The sequence below is a fragment of the Carcharhinus amblyrhynchos genome, chromosome 14 (assembly GCF_965287045.1).
Source record: "Carcharhinus amblyrhynchos chromosome 14, sCarAmb.v2.hapA, whole genome shotgun sequence".
Classification (NCBI taxonomy): Eukaryota; Metazoa; Chordata; class Chondrichthyes; order Carcharhiniformes; family Carcharhinidae; genus Carcharhinus; species Carcharhinus amblyrhynchos.
The window spans coordinates 6,150,730-6,168,329 of NC_137337.1; the positions used below are offsets into that span (position 1 = coordinate 6,150,730).

General features: G+C 44.4%; 1 protein-coding gene across 2 annotated transcripts in view; it reads left to right on the forward strand.

Moving 5' to 3' along the window:
• The window catches only part of nrde2 (NRDE-2, necessary for RNA interference, domain containing), a 78,006-nt gene that overhangs the window by 36,037 nt on the left and 24,369 nt on the right, over positions 1-17,600 (forward strand). For both annotated transcript variants that reach the window (XM_080202206.1, XM_080202205.1), the window contains exons 7-8: positions 838-971; positions 14,284-14,407. In XM_080202206.1, coding sequence (XP_080058332.1) covers positions 838-971; positions 14,284-14,407 — 258 coding nt within the window. The remainder of the gene's footprint in view (positions 1-837; positions 972-14,283; positions 14,408-17,600) is intronic.

Sequence of the window (17,600 nt, forward strand, 5' to 3'; positions counted from 1 at the left end):
TGCTGGTTTTCGGGTCAGGTTAGTTCAGACATGCTGCATGCTGAGGATATGCTTTTCCAGTAAAGGGCAGTTTGGGAAGAAATAGAGGCATTGCTGCAGGATGAGCCAGAAAGGTATTTGGAGCTGCTTTCGATCTCAGTGTTACTTTGCCGGAGGCAGCAACTCTCTTCACGTAAATAGGATTCCCGCTTCACTTCAGTGAAGCGTTAGTAGTGGAATGGGAAATGCTGGAAGGAATTTCTCAGCCATATGGTTAGTCCAAAGATGCCAGTGAGTTGGGGTAAGGTCAGGTGAGAGCCACTTAAAAAGAAATGTTTGCTTTCACGTACGGCCAGTTTTCAGACAGCTGGATTTGAGGCACTGAGTTAGGCACGAGGACCAGAAGCTTAGTGAAAGGGATGGGTTTTAAGGAGCCTTTGAAAGGAGAAAGATTTGGGGGCAGGAATTCCAGATCTTGGGATATAGACAATTGAAGCCACGGTTACTAATGATGGAGGGAAGGAATTCCTGGCTGTGTAAGAAACCAGAATTTGAAGAGTGCAGATAACTTGGAGGGATATATGGCTGGAGAAGATTAGAGAGGGAGGAAGAGCCTTCTACCTCTACCTCCATGACGTGTGTCATTGTTTCCCTCTTTCTAATTCCTGTTCTTTGTTTCCTGTCTGCCGCTCATCATCCTCCTCACCCTTTGCAAAAATGTCCTGAAATCCATTTCCGTGTGGGAGGCAATTGTAAGTTGTTCAGGCTTTTATTTATTTTTAGTGTGTAACTCATTGTTTTGCCGGATTCAGTCCTTTGTTTTTTAAAAAAAAAAATTCTCTGTGCTCATTCCTCCAGCAATTTTCCTGCAGCAGTGTCATTTCCTGCGGCAGACGGGCCATTCAGAAAAAGCCATCGCCCTCTTCCAGGCCCTCATTGACTTCACTTTCTTCAAGCCTGACAGTGTCGCTGAGTTGATAACCAAGACACAGGTAAAAGCAGCCCTTCCTCACCTGCTTTACATATTCACTAACAGTCTTGGGGTTTCATTATGTATTAAATAGTGAGGTTCAGCTCACCTGATCATTCAGTTGCTAAATGCACCTCTCCAGTATGTAACTTAGCCATATAATGATATGGAATAATCCCTAACCTTTACTGTACCTGCTTATCTCCATGGGGGTTTGTTGACAATTTGCCATTGTCATTCCAGGACTAAGGGGAGGCAGTGGTGCAGTGGTATTGTCATTGGGCAAGTAACCCAGAGACCCAGGGCAATGCTCTGGTGAGCCATGTTCAAATCCCACCATGGCGGATGGTGAAATTTGAACTCAGTAAAAATCTGGAGTTAGTGATCTAATGACCATGAATCCATTGATGTAAAAACCCATGGGAAGGAAGTCTGCTGTCCTCACCTGGTCTGGCCGACATGTGATTCCAGAGTCACAACAATGCGGTTGTCTCTTAATTGTCCCTTCAAGGACAATAAATGCTGGTCCAGCCAGTATCAACTGCGTCACGTGAACGACTAAAAAAGAGGAGGGATAAATCAGGCGTAAATCCCATTCCCCCGTTGTTGGCTGTCCAGCCGCACTGAAATGTGGGTGTGAAGGCATCTGACCAGATCAGCCTGGTCATCTCTCCCTGTATCATGGGGGAAATTACCATCACTTGTCACCCAACCTCTCCAACAGTTGATTCTTGTGGAACTGTATCTGATTGTGAAACAGTATCTGCACTAAAGAGATAGAAAAGTGTAGAAGTTGTTACCCGAGGTGAGGATTGGTATAAAAGGTCGATATCAAGTGAGGCTGGATTTGTCGAGGTTTCTGGTAAAATTCTCAAGTCTGCTTTCAATTGCCAATCCTGCATCTTCTGCTGTGCTTAATTATGTCACAGGCTCTATATATAACATATAGGTGTGAAAATAGTCACCAGGTCAGCCTTTGTGTGCTTATATCAGTCTGTAAATGCCATGGTGAGTCAAGCCCTAAGCTGCAGTAGTTGTTTGGCACTAGTAAAACCATATTTATTTAATATACCTTGCAACAGAAAGCAAAGAGCTGTTTAGAAAGATTATCATTATATTCTTCTTGGCCTGAGTTTTTATCAAATTTATTATGCTCTTGCAAAGATCCTTAGGATGTTCTGGAACATTAAAGGTGCTATATAAATGCAAGTTGTTGAATATTTTGTATTCAGAACTGTTCTGCCATCTCATTCTTACCCTAGATTATTTAAGCCCTCGTGGGTACATCTAATTTCCCAGGTTTTGCCTCATGACCTAGATAAGGTTTGAGGAATGATCTTGAACAAGTTAGCAGAGAAACCCGGTTGGGGATTGCTCTAATTTACTGGACTATTTCCCGCCTCTTCCCGAGATCCAGGGAACTTCAGTCTTCCCGAGCAAAAGTAGATATGGCACTTAAAATGTGACAAGCATGTTTAAGTAACTGTTAAGCAAGTGAATAAGCTAATGGCAGTTGCTGCATCCTTGAATTATATTGCACCTTTCATGACCTTTACATTTGCCTAAGCATCTTCTCGCAGCCAGCGAAGTACATTTGAAATTTGACTGGGAATAGAGGGATACAAATGAATGGTCTAGTTGGAAGCATGAACGGCACAGGCTTGGAGGGCCGAAGGGCCTGTTCCTGTGCTGTAATGTCTTTGAAATGTCGTCATTATTGTTGATGCAGTTGCTAATGTATGCACAGCAAGATCCCACAACAACAGGCTCTTTTGATGACATTGAAAATTGACCAGGGAGAACTCTTCTTCAAAATAGAGTCATGTGATCTTCCCTGTCCACCTGAGAGGGCAGGCTAGACCATGATAAAACTCAAACGAGGTGGAGATAACCTCGGCTAAATTTTGATTTGCTCTCCGCAGCCCAAGAATGTTCAGGCCCATGGCTGGGACTAACTCCACAAGGTGCCTTTACTGATGAGGTGCGTGAAGGAAAGAAAGGGGCTGATTTGGTAGACAGAACGTCGACTGTTTCTCAAGCAGGTTGATTTTTCAGTGCACCACTGAGGGAGTGCTGCATTGTCAGAAGTGTTGCCTTGTGAACCGAATTGAGATTTCAAGAGGGGAAGAATTTACTTGTGTTTGAGATGTTGTTGTTTGAAGGGAAATTCCCCTTTTATTCTGGTGGATTGTACCTGCAGCAATTGGGTAACTCCATTACCATTTAACTAATTGTCAGCCTTTACACACTGGGTAGCTTCAGGACTCTCCTCTCGTGAATCAAAAAGCTCTGGATTCCTGACCCACTCCAATGACTAGAGCACAAAATCTCGACTGGCATTCTCCGTGTTAGTGCTGCGGGGTGGCTGCACCATCGAAGATGCCATCTTACAAGTAAGCTGTTAACCTGAAGCATCACCTGCTCTTTTGGGTAAAGGTGGAAGATGCCACATCACTATTTTGGGGAAGAGGAGGAGAATTTTCCCTGGTGCCCTGGCCAATATTTATCTCTCCATTTAACATCTCCAAAATGGGTTATCTGGTGATTATCACATTGCTGTTTGTGAGAGTTTACTGCTTGCAACTTAGAATCATAGAATCCTACAGTACAGAAGGAGGCCATTCAGCCCATCGAGTCCATGCCAACCACTATTCCACCCTGGCCCAATATCCATAACCCCATGAATTTACCCTAGCTAGTCCCTCTGACACTAAGGGGCAATTTAGCATGGCCAGTCCACCTGACCCACACATCTATAGACCTTGGGAGGAAATCGGATCATTCAGAGGAAGCCCATGCAGACACGGGGAGAATGTGCAAACTCCACGCAAATATTGAACCCGAGTCCCTGATGCTATGAGGCAGCAGTGCTAATCCCTGTGCCACCGTGCCTCCCCATAACTTGTAATGTGCTTTAGGATATCCTGATGCATTCAGCCTTGAGGAATAGGAAGGATAAAATTTTCCCAGCACAAATTTGACGTGGATTCCTGTTCAATGTTTAGTGGTTGCTGTAAATGCAGAGTTTACAACTTTATCCTCAATCTCTTAAACATTTGCTCATTTCACTACTGGCACAGTAAGGCTATAGGATGTGTTTGCAGCACTGAGGAAGGCTTCTTCAGGCACCTCCAAATTTATAACATCTACACCTAAAAGGGCAAAAGCATGGGAACTCTGCAGGTTTCCCTCCGATTCATACACCATCCTGACTTGGGAGTGTATTGCTGTGCACTATCGCTGGGTCAAAATCCTGCAACTCCCCCCCCTAACAGCACTGTGGGTGCACCTACACCAGATGGATTGCAGAAGTTCAAGAAGGCGGCTCACCACCACCTTCTCGAGGGCAACTAGGGATGGGCAATAAATTCCAGTCTAGCCAGCGACGCCTACATCTCATGAATGAATTAATAAAAGAAATATCCTTGTTGCAATAGCCCGTCGAAAAACTGCCTGTCAGCTCAGACATGAAGAATAGGTTTCATAAAACCACACCACAGGAGGAGAAAGAGAGAGAACAATATTTCTCTCGATGCAAGAGGGGGGTGGCAAATTGATTAAGGCACAAGCATATGTTTGAGGGACTCTATGGTTATTGTGACTGTGTTGACTGCAGACTAGACATGCAGCAGGTTGACAGTTTAAGTGGCGTAGTTTAAATGTGACAGCTGAGCATTTGATATGGAGCACTGACTCTATAAAGCTGCAGCAGCAATCTTTTATCATTTCTGGATTAGAGCTGCAGGATATCTGCAGTGCAGTGCCAGCCTCGTATTAGTATGTACTGTGTGTGACTGACTAAATCAACAACAGCAGTACCCCAGAGTATCCTGTGGATACCTTTTGAAACCTCAAGATAACTAAGAATTAAGAATGTGATACATTTTATTTTACTGCTAAATTTGATTGAAATGCTAAAGACCGGACTGGCTAGAGATAGACCAAGAGCGCCTCTGAGTGGTTTCACAAGCAGCACTCTGCAGGATTTGAAGCAGCAAAGTATTTCCTCAGCTCCTGATGGGTGGAGCTGGCTGTCGACAGCCATATCAAGTATTGGCGCAGATTTCCCTGGCCCTGCACCAGCGCTAGCTGCTGCCTGAGAAAGAGCCCGGCCTTAGTGGGATAAACACCACTCTGATGGATTGTCAACGCATCTTCCATCCACCAAGAAACACGATAGCCTCCAAGTATAGAGATAGCAGCAGCAATGTACAATTACAGAATCCCTACGGCACAGAAGAAGGCCATTCGAACCATCAAGCCTGTACCAACTTCAATCCCAACCAGATCCTATCCCTGTAACCCCATGTTTTACCTTGGTGGTCCCCCCGACACCAAGGAGCAATTTAGCATGGCCACTTGATCTAACCTGCACACCTTTGGACTGTAGGAAGAAATTGGGGCCCCCGGAGGAAAGCTACAAAAACATGGGGAGAACGTGCAGACTCCACACACAATTGAATCCGGGTCCCTGGCACTGTGAGGCAGCTGTACTAACCACTGTGCTACCATGCTGCCAATTATAGAGCTTATTAGAGTCATAGAATCCTATGGTGCGGGAGGAGGCCATTTGGCCTATCTAGTCTGCATCGACCACAATCCCACCCAGGCTCCATTCCCATAACCTTATACCGTAATCCTTATTTAAATAGTAAATCCTTGCAAGGTACTTCTTGAAAGCACTATCTGAAGAAAATTTGACACCAGACCATATAAAGAGATTTTACAACTTAAAAAGTTTGGTCATGGAAGTGGGTTTTAATAAACGTTTTAATTGAGGAGAGAATGGTGGAGAGGTTTAGGGAGGGAATTCCAGAGCATCGAGCCCAGGCAGCTGAAAATATACCAACAGCAGTGAAGTGACTAAAATAGTGGATACACAACAAGCTAAAGTTGGGGAATGTCAGATTTTTAAACGTTTATTTATTAGTCACAAGTAGGCTTACATTAACACTGCAATGAAGTTACTGTGAAAATGCCCTGATTGCCACACTCCGGCGCCTGTTCGGGTACACTGAGGGAGAATTTAGCACGGCCAATGCTCCTTAACCAGCACGTCTTTCGGGCTATAGGAGGGAACCGGAACACCCGGAGGAAATCCGTGCAGACACAGGGAAAAGTGGAGACTCCACACAGACAGTGACCCAAGCCAGGAATTGAACCCGGGTCCCTGGCAGTGTGAGGTAGCAGTGCTAACCACTATGCCACCGTGCCATATGGAGCTGGAAGGGGTTACAGAGGTAGAGAGGGGCAAGAGCGTTTAATGAGTTAACGGAACATGGTGCAAATGAATATACAGGCAGCAGAGCTCTGAATGAGCGTGGAGGAAGATGGGAGGTTGGCCAGGAAAGCACTGGGAATAGTCAAAGCTGGAGGTAGCAAAGGGTTCAATTCAATTATCTTTTATAGTCTTCAGTCTATTTGCAATCATCAAAGGATTTCTGTGAATTTAATTATTCAGTTGGCATACAGTTTGAAATTAGTTGTTCATCAGTGTACAATCAGGAGAGCTATTCACAGGTTTTGGTTCAGTAGGTTACACACTCGCCACTCGGTCAGAAGGTCCTGGGGTCAAATTCCATTCCAGAGATTTGAGTAGAAAAATCTCAGCTGGTGTTCCCTGTGCTGTGCTGTCGGGGGTATCGTGTTTCAGGTGAAACACTAAACGAAGCCTTATGTGGATGTAAAAGATCCCAAGGCAGTCTCCTGAAGGGGAATTCTCTCTTGTGCCTGATATCTTTATTCATCAATGATTATCGCTGAGAAAATGTGATATGTTATAAAATTGCTGATTGTGAGAGCTTGCTGCGAGCAAATTGATTGCTGTATTTTCTACATTACCACAGTGACTACACTTTTAAAATTGTCTTATTAGCTGTAAAGTGCTTTGGCATCTTCTGACCTCATGTAAGGTGCTATAGGAATGGAAGTTCTTGTTTTCACTTCGGAAAGTCAGTGCTCCCCCCTGCACTGAGGCGCTCTCTCATCCCAATGTTAAGTGTTCTAAGTCTTGCGTGTGAATTGCCTCCATGTTTCCCACATGAACCCGCTTTGGGTCAGTCACTGTGAGAGGTGTTATATAAATACAAGGTTTTATCTAATTACTGATCAATAAGAGGAATTGCAAAGCACACCAGGCTCTTAATTGCAGTGACGTACTACATGAAAAATAAATGGATTTGTTAGTAAGGCATTAATGATAGTGCCTCAGTGCGGTTGGATAAGTGCCCAGCCTGCTGCATTGGTGTCAATCTGTCAACGTTTCTGTGTGCCATTTAAGCAATGGGACAGTTTGATCAAAGTACTGAAGCAGTATTTCCCAGGCTGCTTTAATGCCTATCGTCTGCTATGCTTTACACCATTAATGTATTCCTCAAGAGCTGGGAGTTGGTACTTTCTCAAGTGTGCGAGTTATCCATTTATATTGCCATTTGCCCATTTTGTTAGTAGCTTTTTTTTTAAGAAAAGGGTGTCGTTATGCCCTGTGTCTACTGGCCCTGTGCATACTTGCTCTGTGTCAGAAAGTTGAGTTTGAGCCCTGCACCAGGACTTGGATGGATAGCCCTTGGCTGATACTTGGCTACTGTGTTGAATGGGAGGTGTGCCATCTGAAGAATGAATGACCTCGCATTTATGTAACACCTCCCAAAATCCCAAAGCTCTTGACAACCAGTGAAATACTTTGTTTACTTGCCTCAGTTGGAGCAGAGCTAATAGTGGATTGGATGGAATGGTGGGGGTGGGGTGCGGGGCTGGGTGTGTGGATGGTGGAGTGGGCGGAGGGGAGAGAGAGAGAGACTTGGGAGGATTTGTCCCCTCTGATGAGTAGTGACTTCCCCCTGCTCACTGGGTATGAGTTAACTAAAACCCCAATTGGATTGAGCAGCCTTCTGGGCATGTGATTAAAAGAAGGTCATGTGGGCACGAGCAAGGGCCAATACCTTCAGCATAGTCCAGGGTATATAATCTCACTGGCATAACTTGCTGGTCTCTTTAAAGAAAACACCTATTAACAAATAATCGCAATTGGAACTGACGTGTACTTACACAGCATCACAAGCATGACAAAGCACTTCTAATCTCAGGAGCTACCTTAAACGGACAAATGTTGTTCAAATTAAGTGTAAGGCCTGGAGCACTTACTACCGTTCCACTCTGTTCCAATCTGTCACGGTATGTTTACTAAACTCCGGGAATTGTTGGTTAAACGTGCTCCAAGTGGAGCGTAGCACTCAAAGGGAATGCTGTTTGCAGAATCGACAGAGCCCGGATCCCCGCTGAAAATGCTGAGTTACTAACTTTAACTTTGCAAGCAGACCCAAGAAAAGGTTAAAACTGTTTGCAATATTAAAAAAACTATGCATGGAGATCAGTTTACAGAATCAGGATTGCAAAAGATGAACATTCAGCTCAAAACTTTTACTCCATCTTTTTGCCAGAATTATTCAAAATTTGATCCAGTACCCTGAATCGTTCCCTTTTGTAGTAGTTGCAATACTTTTCCCATAACATGCACACACACACACTCGGATTCTTCTTTCTCTTTTCACACTTCCTGCCAGCTTTCCATTCACCAAACTCTCTACTGGTTGGAATCATACAAAACACCAAGGAATATGGTTGTGATTGTTGGAAGGCAATTATCTCAACCTCAGGAAGTTGCTGCAGGATATCGTTCCTCACCATCTTCTAGAGGGCAGTTTGGGATGCTGGGCCTTGCCAACTGCACTCACATCTGACAAAAGAATAAAGAAGTTATGAATGGCTACATTCAGATCAATGAGGGAAACTGCCTATGATATACAGATATAGCCAAGGAATATAGAACGTGGGTGGCACAGTGAGTAGCACTGCTGGGTCACAGCACCAGGGTCCCAGGTTCAGTTCCGGCCTCGGGTCACTGTCTGTGTGGAGTCTGCACGTGCCCCCCCCACCCCTGAATATGTCTGCGTGTGTTTCCTCTGTGTGCTCCGGTTTCCTCCCACAGTCCAAAGATGTGCGGGTAGGTTGATTGGTCATGTTAAATTGACCCTAATGTCAGGTGATTCGCTAGGGTAAATATGTGGGGTTACGCAAATGGGGCCTGGCTGGGATTGTGGTCAGTACAGACTCGATAGGTCGAATGGTCTCCTTCTGTACTGTAGGATTTTATGATAGGTGAGTAAATTGACAGAGCTAGCTGAACTGAATGGGGTAGTTGCGACTTCATAACTAACTGCAGAACTATCAGCAATGTATGCTGGACTCGATAGACTGGCAACGTCAGAGATTGTCAATCCAGATGTTTATAAAGGAACTGCTGCAGTTTGTTTAGGGTAGTGCTGCTCGCAGGTTGTGTTGGGAGGATCTTAGTGTGAAACCTTTCTTATTAATTGTGATGTGACCACCTTTGTTGAGCAGCCCCTTAATGAAAGCAAGAACTTTCATTTGCATAGCACCCTTTCCATCTTCAGGATGTCCCAAAGTGCTTTATGTCCAAGTAATCACTGAAGTAAGGTAGGAGATGCAGCAGCCAGTTTGTGCACAACAAGCTCCCAAAAACAGAAATACAATAATGTTTCTAGTGTTGCGGTTAAGGGTTAAATATTGGGCAGTGCATTGAGGAGAGACCCCCACTGGTTTTGGAACCAGTGTTGAAAGATCTTTTACATCCACCCGGGAGGATTGTTTGGGCCTGTGTTTAACATCTCTAAGCGTATCCTCCTGGTTGATTCTATTGGAGATGCTGGTAACTTTGACTTCCTCTTGGATTTACTGCTGTATCGCAGTAAAACAATGCAATGCAGAAGTGTAGTTGTTTCTAGTTAATTGTATTGGTTTCCATGGGTTAAGGAGAAGCCAGTAATACATGCTGTCTGTAGATTTTCCTTGCTGTACTTGGTGACAGGATACAAATTGCAGGGACTTGAGGAAATATCAAATGGATTAGATGTCAGTTTTTCCTGTCAGCACAAGGTGACATATTACTTTCCCATGTGAATAATACAAATTACTCTCTTTTTTAATACAAGTTTGATATTGAAGATTCTGAAATCATAGGGGATATTGTTCTTCATTATTTTCATTTCAGTTTTTCAATAATATAGAAATGCTGGTAATTCTGCTGTGCTTGGAATGACCAACTTACTCATTCACAGTCCATTGGAGACCCTTCTGATAGTGTTGGGATCATTGGAATACAGCCCATTGGATTCACCAATGACAGGGTGGGATCCTTTTGTGAGGCTGTCATTGGGCAGTAAGAGACCCTCCAGTTCCTCACTCACCCGGTCTTTTTGTGTCATTATCTAGCACTAGATGGCAATCAGGAGGGAAAGCCCCAATTGATAGCTGTCCATCCTATATTTGCGAACACTGGCTGTAAATGGCAACAGGTTAGCACTGGCTTAGTTACACGTGCTACTCCTGGCTTTCCCATGTGCGGATCCTCTGTGTTAATTTCCTATCTGCTGGCTTTAGTGAACACCAACATTTATCTAGGGGGTTGGCCTTGGCTCAGTGGCTAGCTCTTACTGCTGGATCAGAGGGTCATAGCTTCAAGTCCCATTCCAGAGATTTAAACACAAAAATCTAGAAGTGTGTAGCACTGCCATGTAAAACTATCAGATCAGGTAGTAGGGTTGAGAGAGAGAGTGTTATGGCAGCCAAAGAACACGGGGAATCATCTATAGATCTCACCGTGAGCTTTGTGGAGTATGAGTTCCCTCATTGAGCGAGGGGAGGCTCACCTGTTGGGAAGTGAGCAGCAGAGGGTTTAAAACCCATTCCTACAACCCAGACTGGGGTGGTAGGTCTCTGGGTCATAGGTCCTGGGTACAGACTTGTTTGCTGTAAGCTGCAGATGTGAATCTTCCTTTAGTCACGAATAAAGAGATTCTTGGTGATGGAAGACTGGCCTTGGTGGAATTATATAATGCAAATGACTGAAATGCAAACCATCCCATAGCACTATCTCAAAGAAGCTTATGAGAGTTCTCACCGGTCTTGAGTATTTATCCCTCAACCAACATCATTTAATCATCACTTTGATATTTGTCGAAGCTTCTTGTGTGTGAATTGCCCCCATGTTTCCCACATGAACCTGCTTTGGGTCAGTCACTGTGAGAGGTGTTATATAAATGCAAGTTTTTTTCCTAATTATTGATCAATAAGAGGAATTGCAAAGCACATCAGGCTCTTAATTGCAGTGACGTACTACATGTAAAATTAATGGATTTGTTAGTAAGGCATTAATGCCTCAGTGCGGTTGGATAAGTGCCCAGCCTGCTGCATTGGTGTCAATCTGTCAATGTTTCTGTGCGCTATTTGAGCGGTGGGACAGTTTGATCAAAGTACTGAAGCACTGTTTTCCAGGCTGCTTTAAAGCCTATTGTCTGCTATGTCTTACACCATTAATATAGTTCAAGTTGCAGGTGCCCTGTGGGATTAATATTCGCCGTGCTCTCAGGAAGATGATACCATAATTAGTTTCAGAAGATTGATGCATTTTCTTCCTCATTTTTGTTAGGTGCCCTCTTTCACATGTTCTCCACACCTAATGGAAATGACGTTAGATTTGACAGCAGATGGGATTGTGGAGCAGAAAATAGATCACAGTGACATTACCAGAAGCTGTTTTGTAATCTGCATGTCAGAATTACTTGATTGATCCAATTCATTTCCTCAAAACTGCTTAAATGTCCTCAGTCTCCCCTTCAATTGGCTCGATGAAAACCCACCTGGCTCCAGGCACTGTCTTGGCAGCTGAACAAGTGGAGAATCTGGCTGATGAGCAAGGTGGAACTGCAGAAGTCCCTGAGCCAGGCTGGGAGGGCTGGTGAAGGAGAGGCCAGCGATCAGTGCTGGGGTGAAAGCTCAGCTTCGCATCTCTTTCTGAGGGCATACATGAGAAGTAGGAGCCAAAAGAGAAAATGCTGGAAAATCTCAGCAAGTCTGGCAACTTCTGTAAGGAGGGAAAAAGAGCTGACGTTTCGAGTCCAGATGACCCTTTGTCAAAGCTGAGAATTAGGAAGAAGCTTCAAACCTGCAGTACCATTTCATAAGATCAACTCCACTTTATTGTCCGTTCCCCACCTCCTCCATAATCCTTGTCAATCACCAGTCTAACGTGGCTTTGAGCGTTTTCAGTGATGCAGCCTCTGCTCTCTGGGGAGGCAAATTCCATAGGGCGGCACGGTGGCACAGTTTTTAGCACTGCTGCCTCAGAGCTCCAGGGATCTGGGTGTGCTTCCTAGCTTTGGTCACTGTCTGTGTGGGTTTCCTTCAGGTGCTCCGGTTTCCTCCCATAGTCCAAATTTGTGCGTCTTAGGTTGATTGACCATGGTAAATTCTCCCTCAGTGTCCCGGGATGCGTAGGTTAGTGGGATTAACTAGGTAAATGTGTGGGGTTGCGAGGGTGGGGCCTGGGTGGGATTGTTGTCAGTGTAGATTCAATGGGCCGAATGGCTTCCTTCTGCACTGTAGAGATTCTATGATAGACTTAACCCTCTGAAAGATAAAAATTCTCCTCATCTCACTTTTAATTTTAATTAGACCCCTAATTTTTAAACTGTGTCCCCCTATGTTTTAGATCCCCCCACCCCCAACAAGGAGAATCAGCTTCTGAACATTCAAATGTGTGTTTCTAAACCACTGAAAAACCTTTTTAAACCCAACAACACCCAAATGATGTTTAACATTTGGTTTCTCACAGCAGCGACTGTGGCCAGGAAAGCCTTTAGTATTCAGGAGCAGTTTTGCTTTAGACTGTTATGTTTGACAACTGTGACAATAGATTTTTATCTCATCTCATCTTCACTGTGCTATTCGGCTTTGCTATTTTATTTTCCTTCTGTTTTTCAATCTCTGTATACCACTTTTGTATAAAAAACATCACAATTGCCAGCTGAAGGGCAGTTGACATGAACAATTGATGTCTTTGAAGACTGAGACAGAATGGTCCCCATGAAAGCCATAAGATTAGATTGAGTGCGAAAGGCCACTGTCATCACAGCACTCATTGTAAGCTGCAGGTGTACACAATGAGCCTTGAGCGGTGAGGTTAGAGTGTTATCCATTGTTGCATCAAATGCAATGTATTTGAGAATGATTAGCTGTAATTTGAAGTAAACTACAGCTGAAAACCAGTTCTTCAATCAAAATCATAGAGTTGCAGCTTATTATTCATGAATGGGATTCATGTTTATATTAGATATGGCTGTATTGTTAGTGCGCTGTTAGCTTTGGTCACACTGTTTATATCTGGCTCTATGTGATGGCCGCTGCCCTGCAGGAAGTAGCTATCCACATTGCCATGAAATTCTTCATGCCTCTTTATCCCTAACGATCACCATTTTTCAGTTGCCCCTGTACACTTGACTAGGCTCTGACCATCCTGGCGTCTAGTCAACAGTGAGGAAAATCCTAAAGTGACACGAGAGGTTAGAAAGCTGCAGTGGAGTGCGTTGGCGCTTCCTGTAGCTGCATGACCAGGTAGCACAGTGGTTAGCACTGCTACCTCACAGCGCTGGAGACCTGGGTTTGATTCCTGGCTTGGGTCACTGTCTGCATGGAGTTCGCATGTTCTCCCTGTATCTGCATGCGTTTCCTCTCACAGTCCAAAGATATGCGGGTTAGGTGGATGGCCATACTAAATTACCCCTTAGTGTCAGGGAGACTAGTCAGGGTAGATGCGTGGGGTTATGGGGATAGGGCCCAAGTGGGATAGTGGTCTGTGCAGACTCGATGGGCCGACTGGCCTCCTTCTACAATGTAGGATTCTATGATTGAAGATGGGGCTGAAGTTTTTCTTACCCATGCCTCACTGCTGAAATCCGGAACCTACCAGAACACACAGTGTGCCAGGATCAGGGTTCAGTGAGGCTGACAATGAGCTACACCATTGTGGATAATAATCCTAGTTCAGAGATGCAGTAACATCTTGGGGTTTTGCCACCACTGATCACTTGGATTAGATGGTTGACTTTTCATCTTTTCCCCTTTTCACTTGAGGGAATTGACTCATTCTCGTATTAGATCCAAGTGGCTATCCCTCAAACGGCACACCTGTCAACTTATTGTAGACACATTGGGCTGAATGCTTGCTATCTGTCCAGGTGATAACTTCAGGAACAGTGATCCTGGCTGACATCTCTGAATAGACACATGTCCAGAGACCTAGCTACTAGTTTAGTCGACCTCAGCTTACTTGAGACAGACCCAAAGCCAGTAAATCTCTGGTCAGTAAGTCATGAGCACCACTCTGGCGTACTTTGTCCTGCAGGATGGTTCTGGTTGCATTACTGGTAGTTCTGAATTATCAATGACCAATAGACTTGTGTGCATTTCCTGATAAGGTGGAATTCTTTGAGCCGTTTTGGGACAGCGATGAATCCCGGTTTGGAGAAGAAGGAGCAAGAGGCTGGAGGGTTTGGATGCGGCAGCAGGAAAAGGGAGGCTGGGTTGTCCTGAACGAGCAAGGTGAGCCACATTTTGATGTTTCTTTGTTCCGCTTACTACCAAAGATTGAACTTTGCTCTTCAGGATACTTGTCAACAGGCCTCCCACTCAACAAGGTTCTTAGCTTTCCAAACCACGTTTTAGTGTTCGTGGGATCTACTGTGTTTGACCTGGTATCATTCACTGAATTTCAAAAATAATTCATTCCATATGAAGCTTTTAGGAAGTTTCCAAGAGATCTGATCTCTTCCTTCCAACCCTGAACCTTTGTAACATTATTACTTTTCCCTTTCTAGTTTAACTGTTCCTCTCTTTAGGGATCAGTTGCAGAGATGCCCGAGTCCTGAACTGTCTCCCTCTCTTTATGTAACACTGGCTAGTGACTGCTGGGAGGCTACTCCACCATTTAGCTGATCCCATCTTGTCCTTGTCCAATCTGGAAGGTAATTAGAAATAGGATTCCTGCCGGGCACTTTGTCAGAGAGTACGCTGAAGCCTTGTCTGACACTAATTGCTATTTATCAATTTAGCACAGGCTGAAACCTGAGGCTTTTGTGGATTTTCCACTGCCATTATCAGGCACTGCTCTACGGGCAGGAAAGGTTTACGTAGTGAATTACATATCTATTGTCATTCGCTAATTACTCTGGAGCAGGTAATGGTGAGCTGCCTTCTTGAATCGCTGCAGTCTGTGTAGTATAGGTACACCCACAGTGCTGTTTGGATGGGAATTCCAGGATTTTGACCCAGTGACAATAAAGGAACAACAATATACTTCCACGGATGTCAGGATGTTGTGTGGCTTGGAAAAAAACTTGCAGGTGATGGTGTTCCTAGGTATTTGCTGCTCGTGTCCCTCTAGATGGTAGCGGTCGCAAGGTTGGAAGCTGTCAAAGTAATCTTAATGAGTTTGCCACAGTGTATTGTACAGACACACTGCTCCCACTGAGGACCAATAATAGAGGGAGTGAATGTTTAACTTTGTGTATGGGGTGCCAATCAAGTGGGCTGCCTTTGTCTTGAAAGGTGTCAAACTTCTTAAATGTTGTTGGAGCTGCGATCTCCCGGGCAAGTGTGGAGCATTCTATCACACTCCTGACTTGTGCCTTATAGATGGTGGACAGGCTAGAGTCAGGAGGTGAGTTATTGACTGCAGTACTTCTAACTCTGCCGTGCTATGGTAGTCACAGCATTGATATGGCTGGCCCAGTTCAGTTCCTGGTTATTAGTAATCCCTCCTATCAAATCCCAGTAGTGATGTTGGAAGACTCAGCCTTGATGATGTTGTTTGAGATCACAGTGCAATGGTTACATTCTCTCGTTTGAAAATGGCCATTGCCTGGCACTTATTGGCATGAATGTTATTTGGCATGAATGTTACTTGCTACTTTTCAGCCTGAACCAGAATGTGGCCCAGATCTTGTTACATGATCTTGCACAGAGTGCTTCAGTATCTGCAGAGTTGCAAATAATACTGAAAATTGTGAGATCATCATGAAAGTCCCCACATCTGACCTTATGATGGAAGGAAGGTTATTGATGAAGCAGCTGAATATGGTTGGGATGTAGGACTCTGAGGAACTCCTGCAGCAATATCCTGATACTGAGATGATGGCCTCCAATGATTGCAACCATCTTCCTTTGTGCTAGGTATGACTTCAACCAATGAAGATTCCCATTGGCATAAATTTTCCTAGGGCTCCTTCATGCCACACATCAATAGATGCTAGCTTGATGTCCAGGACAGTCACTCATACCTCCCCCAATGGATTTCAGCTTTGTGCCCATGTTTGAACCAAGGGCTGTAATGAGGTCAGGAGCTGAGTGACCCTGGTGGAACCCAAACTGAGCATCAGTGAGCAGGTTATTTCTTTCCAAGTGCTGCTTGATCATGTTGTTACTGACACTTTCCATCGCTGTGCTAATGATCGAGAGCAGACTAATGGGGTGGCAATTAGCAGGATTGGATTTGTGCTTTTTGGGGACATACCTGGGCAGTTTTGCACATTGCTGGGTCGATGTCAGTGTTGTCACTGTACGGGAACAGATTGCAAGGGCACGGCTAGTTTTGAAGCACCAGTCTTCAATAACACACCGGGATATTGTCAGGGGCAGTAATTTTTGTATCCACTGCCTTCAGCTTACATTGGCTCCTGGTTAAGCAATACCTCTTTTTAAAGTTCAGTCTCCTTGCCAAATCTATACATAGTTTTGCCACTTGCTGTCTTTAATTTTCTCCAGCCTTTCCACCTTCTCACTGTACTCCTCAAATTTTGGCTTCTTGAGTATCCCGATTTTAATCACTGCCGTTGGCAGGTGTACCTTCACTTGCCTGGGCTGGAAGCTGTGGAAGCCCCTCCCTAAATCCCACCAACTCTCTAACCTCTCTTTGGTCATTTAAGACGCTCTTTAAAGCCCATCTCTTTGATCAAGCTTTTGCCATCTCCTTCCCTGACTCCAGTTTCTAGTTTTGCATTCTCTTGCCTCTTTGGAACACCTTGAGATGTTTTGTTGCAATTAAAGATGCTATATAAATGAAAGTAGTTGTTGTCTGAAGGGCAGCTCCCATTACACTATGGGAACATTTCCAACGCTTGCACCAGTTACCCAAGGTGCTTCTAAAAGCTTGTGCCATGTCAATTTGAGGGCTGCTCCTCGCTATACATCACAAGGAAGTGGAATTAGGTGGCCACCCACATTTACTTTGTGGCTGTTGGGGAGGGAACTTCCACCTTAGTTGATTGAGGTGCTGTGGTCACCAGAGAAATATTGCAGCAATTGAATCTGTCACCCAGTTCCCTCAAATCTAAAACTTTGAATAGGAATTATCAGTAATGCAAACCAAGTAATCTAGTTACCGTGTGGTTTTAATCCTGAACTTTACTTTTTAGTTGCGTAATGAGAAATGTAAAGAACACAAATGCAATCCTGGTTAACTGCTTTGCATGCTGTAGTTATAAGTGTATTTTGATGCATGTTGTTCTTTAAAGGAGTGTTAAATATGCGGTTCTACATGTTTCCCAATGCAAGGAGTTAGAGATTCTTGTTGCTATTTGTCTTCAGCTTGATGCTGCCCAGTGATTATATGGGAGAGCCTCTGAGCCCATTCACATCTGGAGCAGGACAGGTGAACGTTGTGCAGTTGGACAAGGGCCTGTCGCTGTGCCAGAGTTATATCTGAGTCAGTCACCATCTCTTCGGGACAGACAAGGAA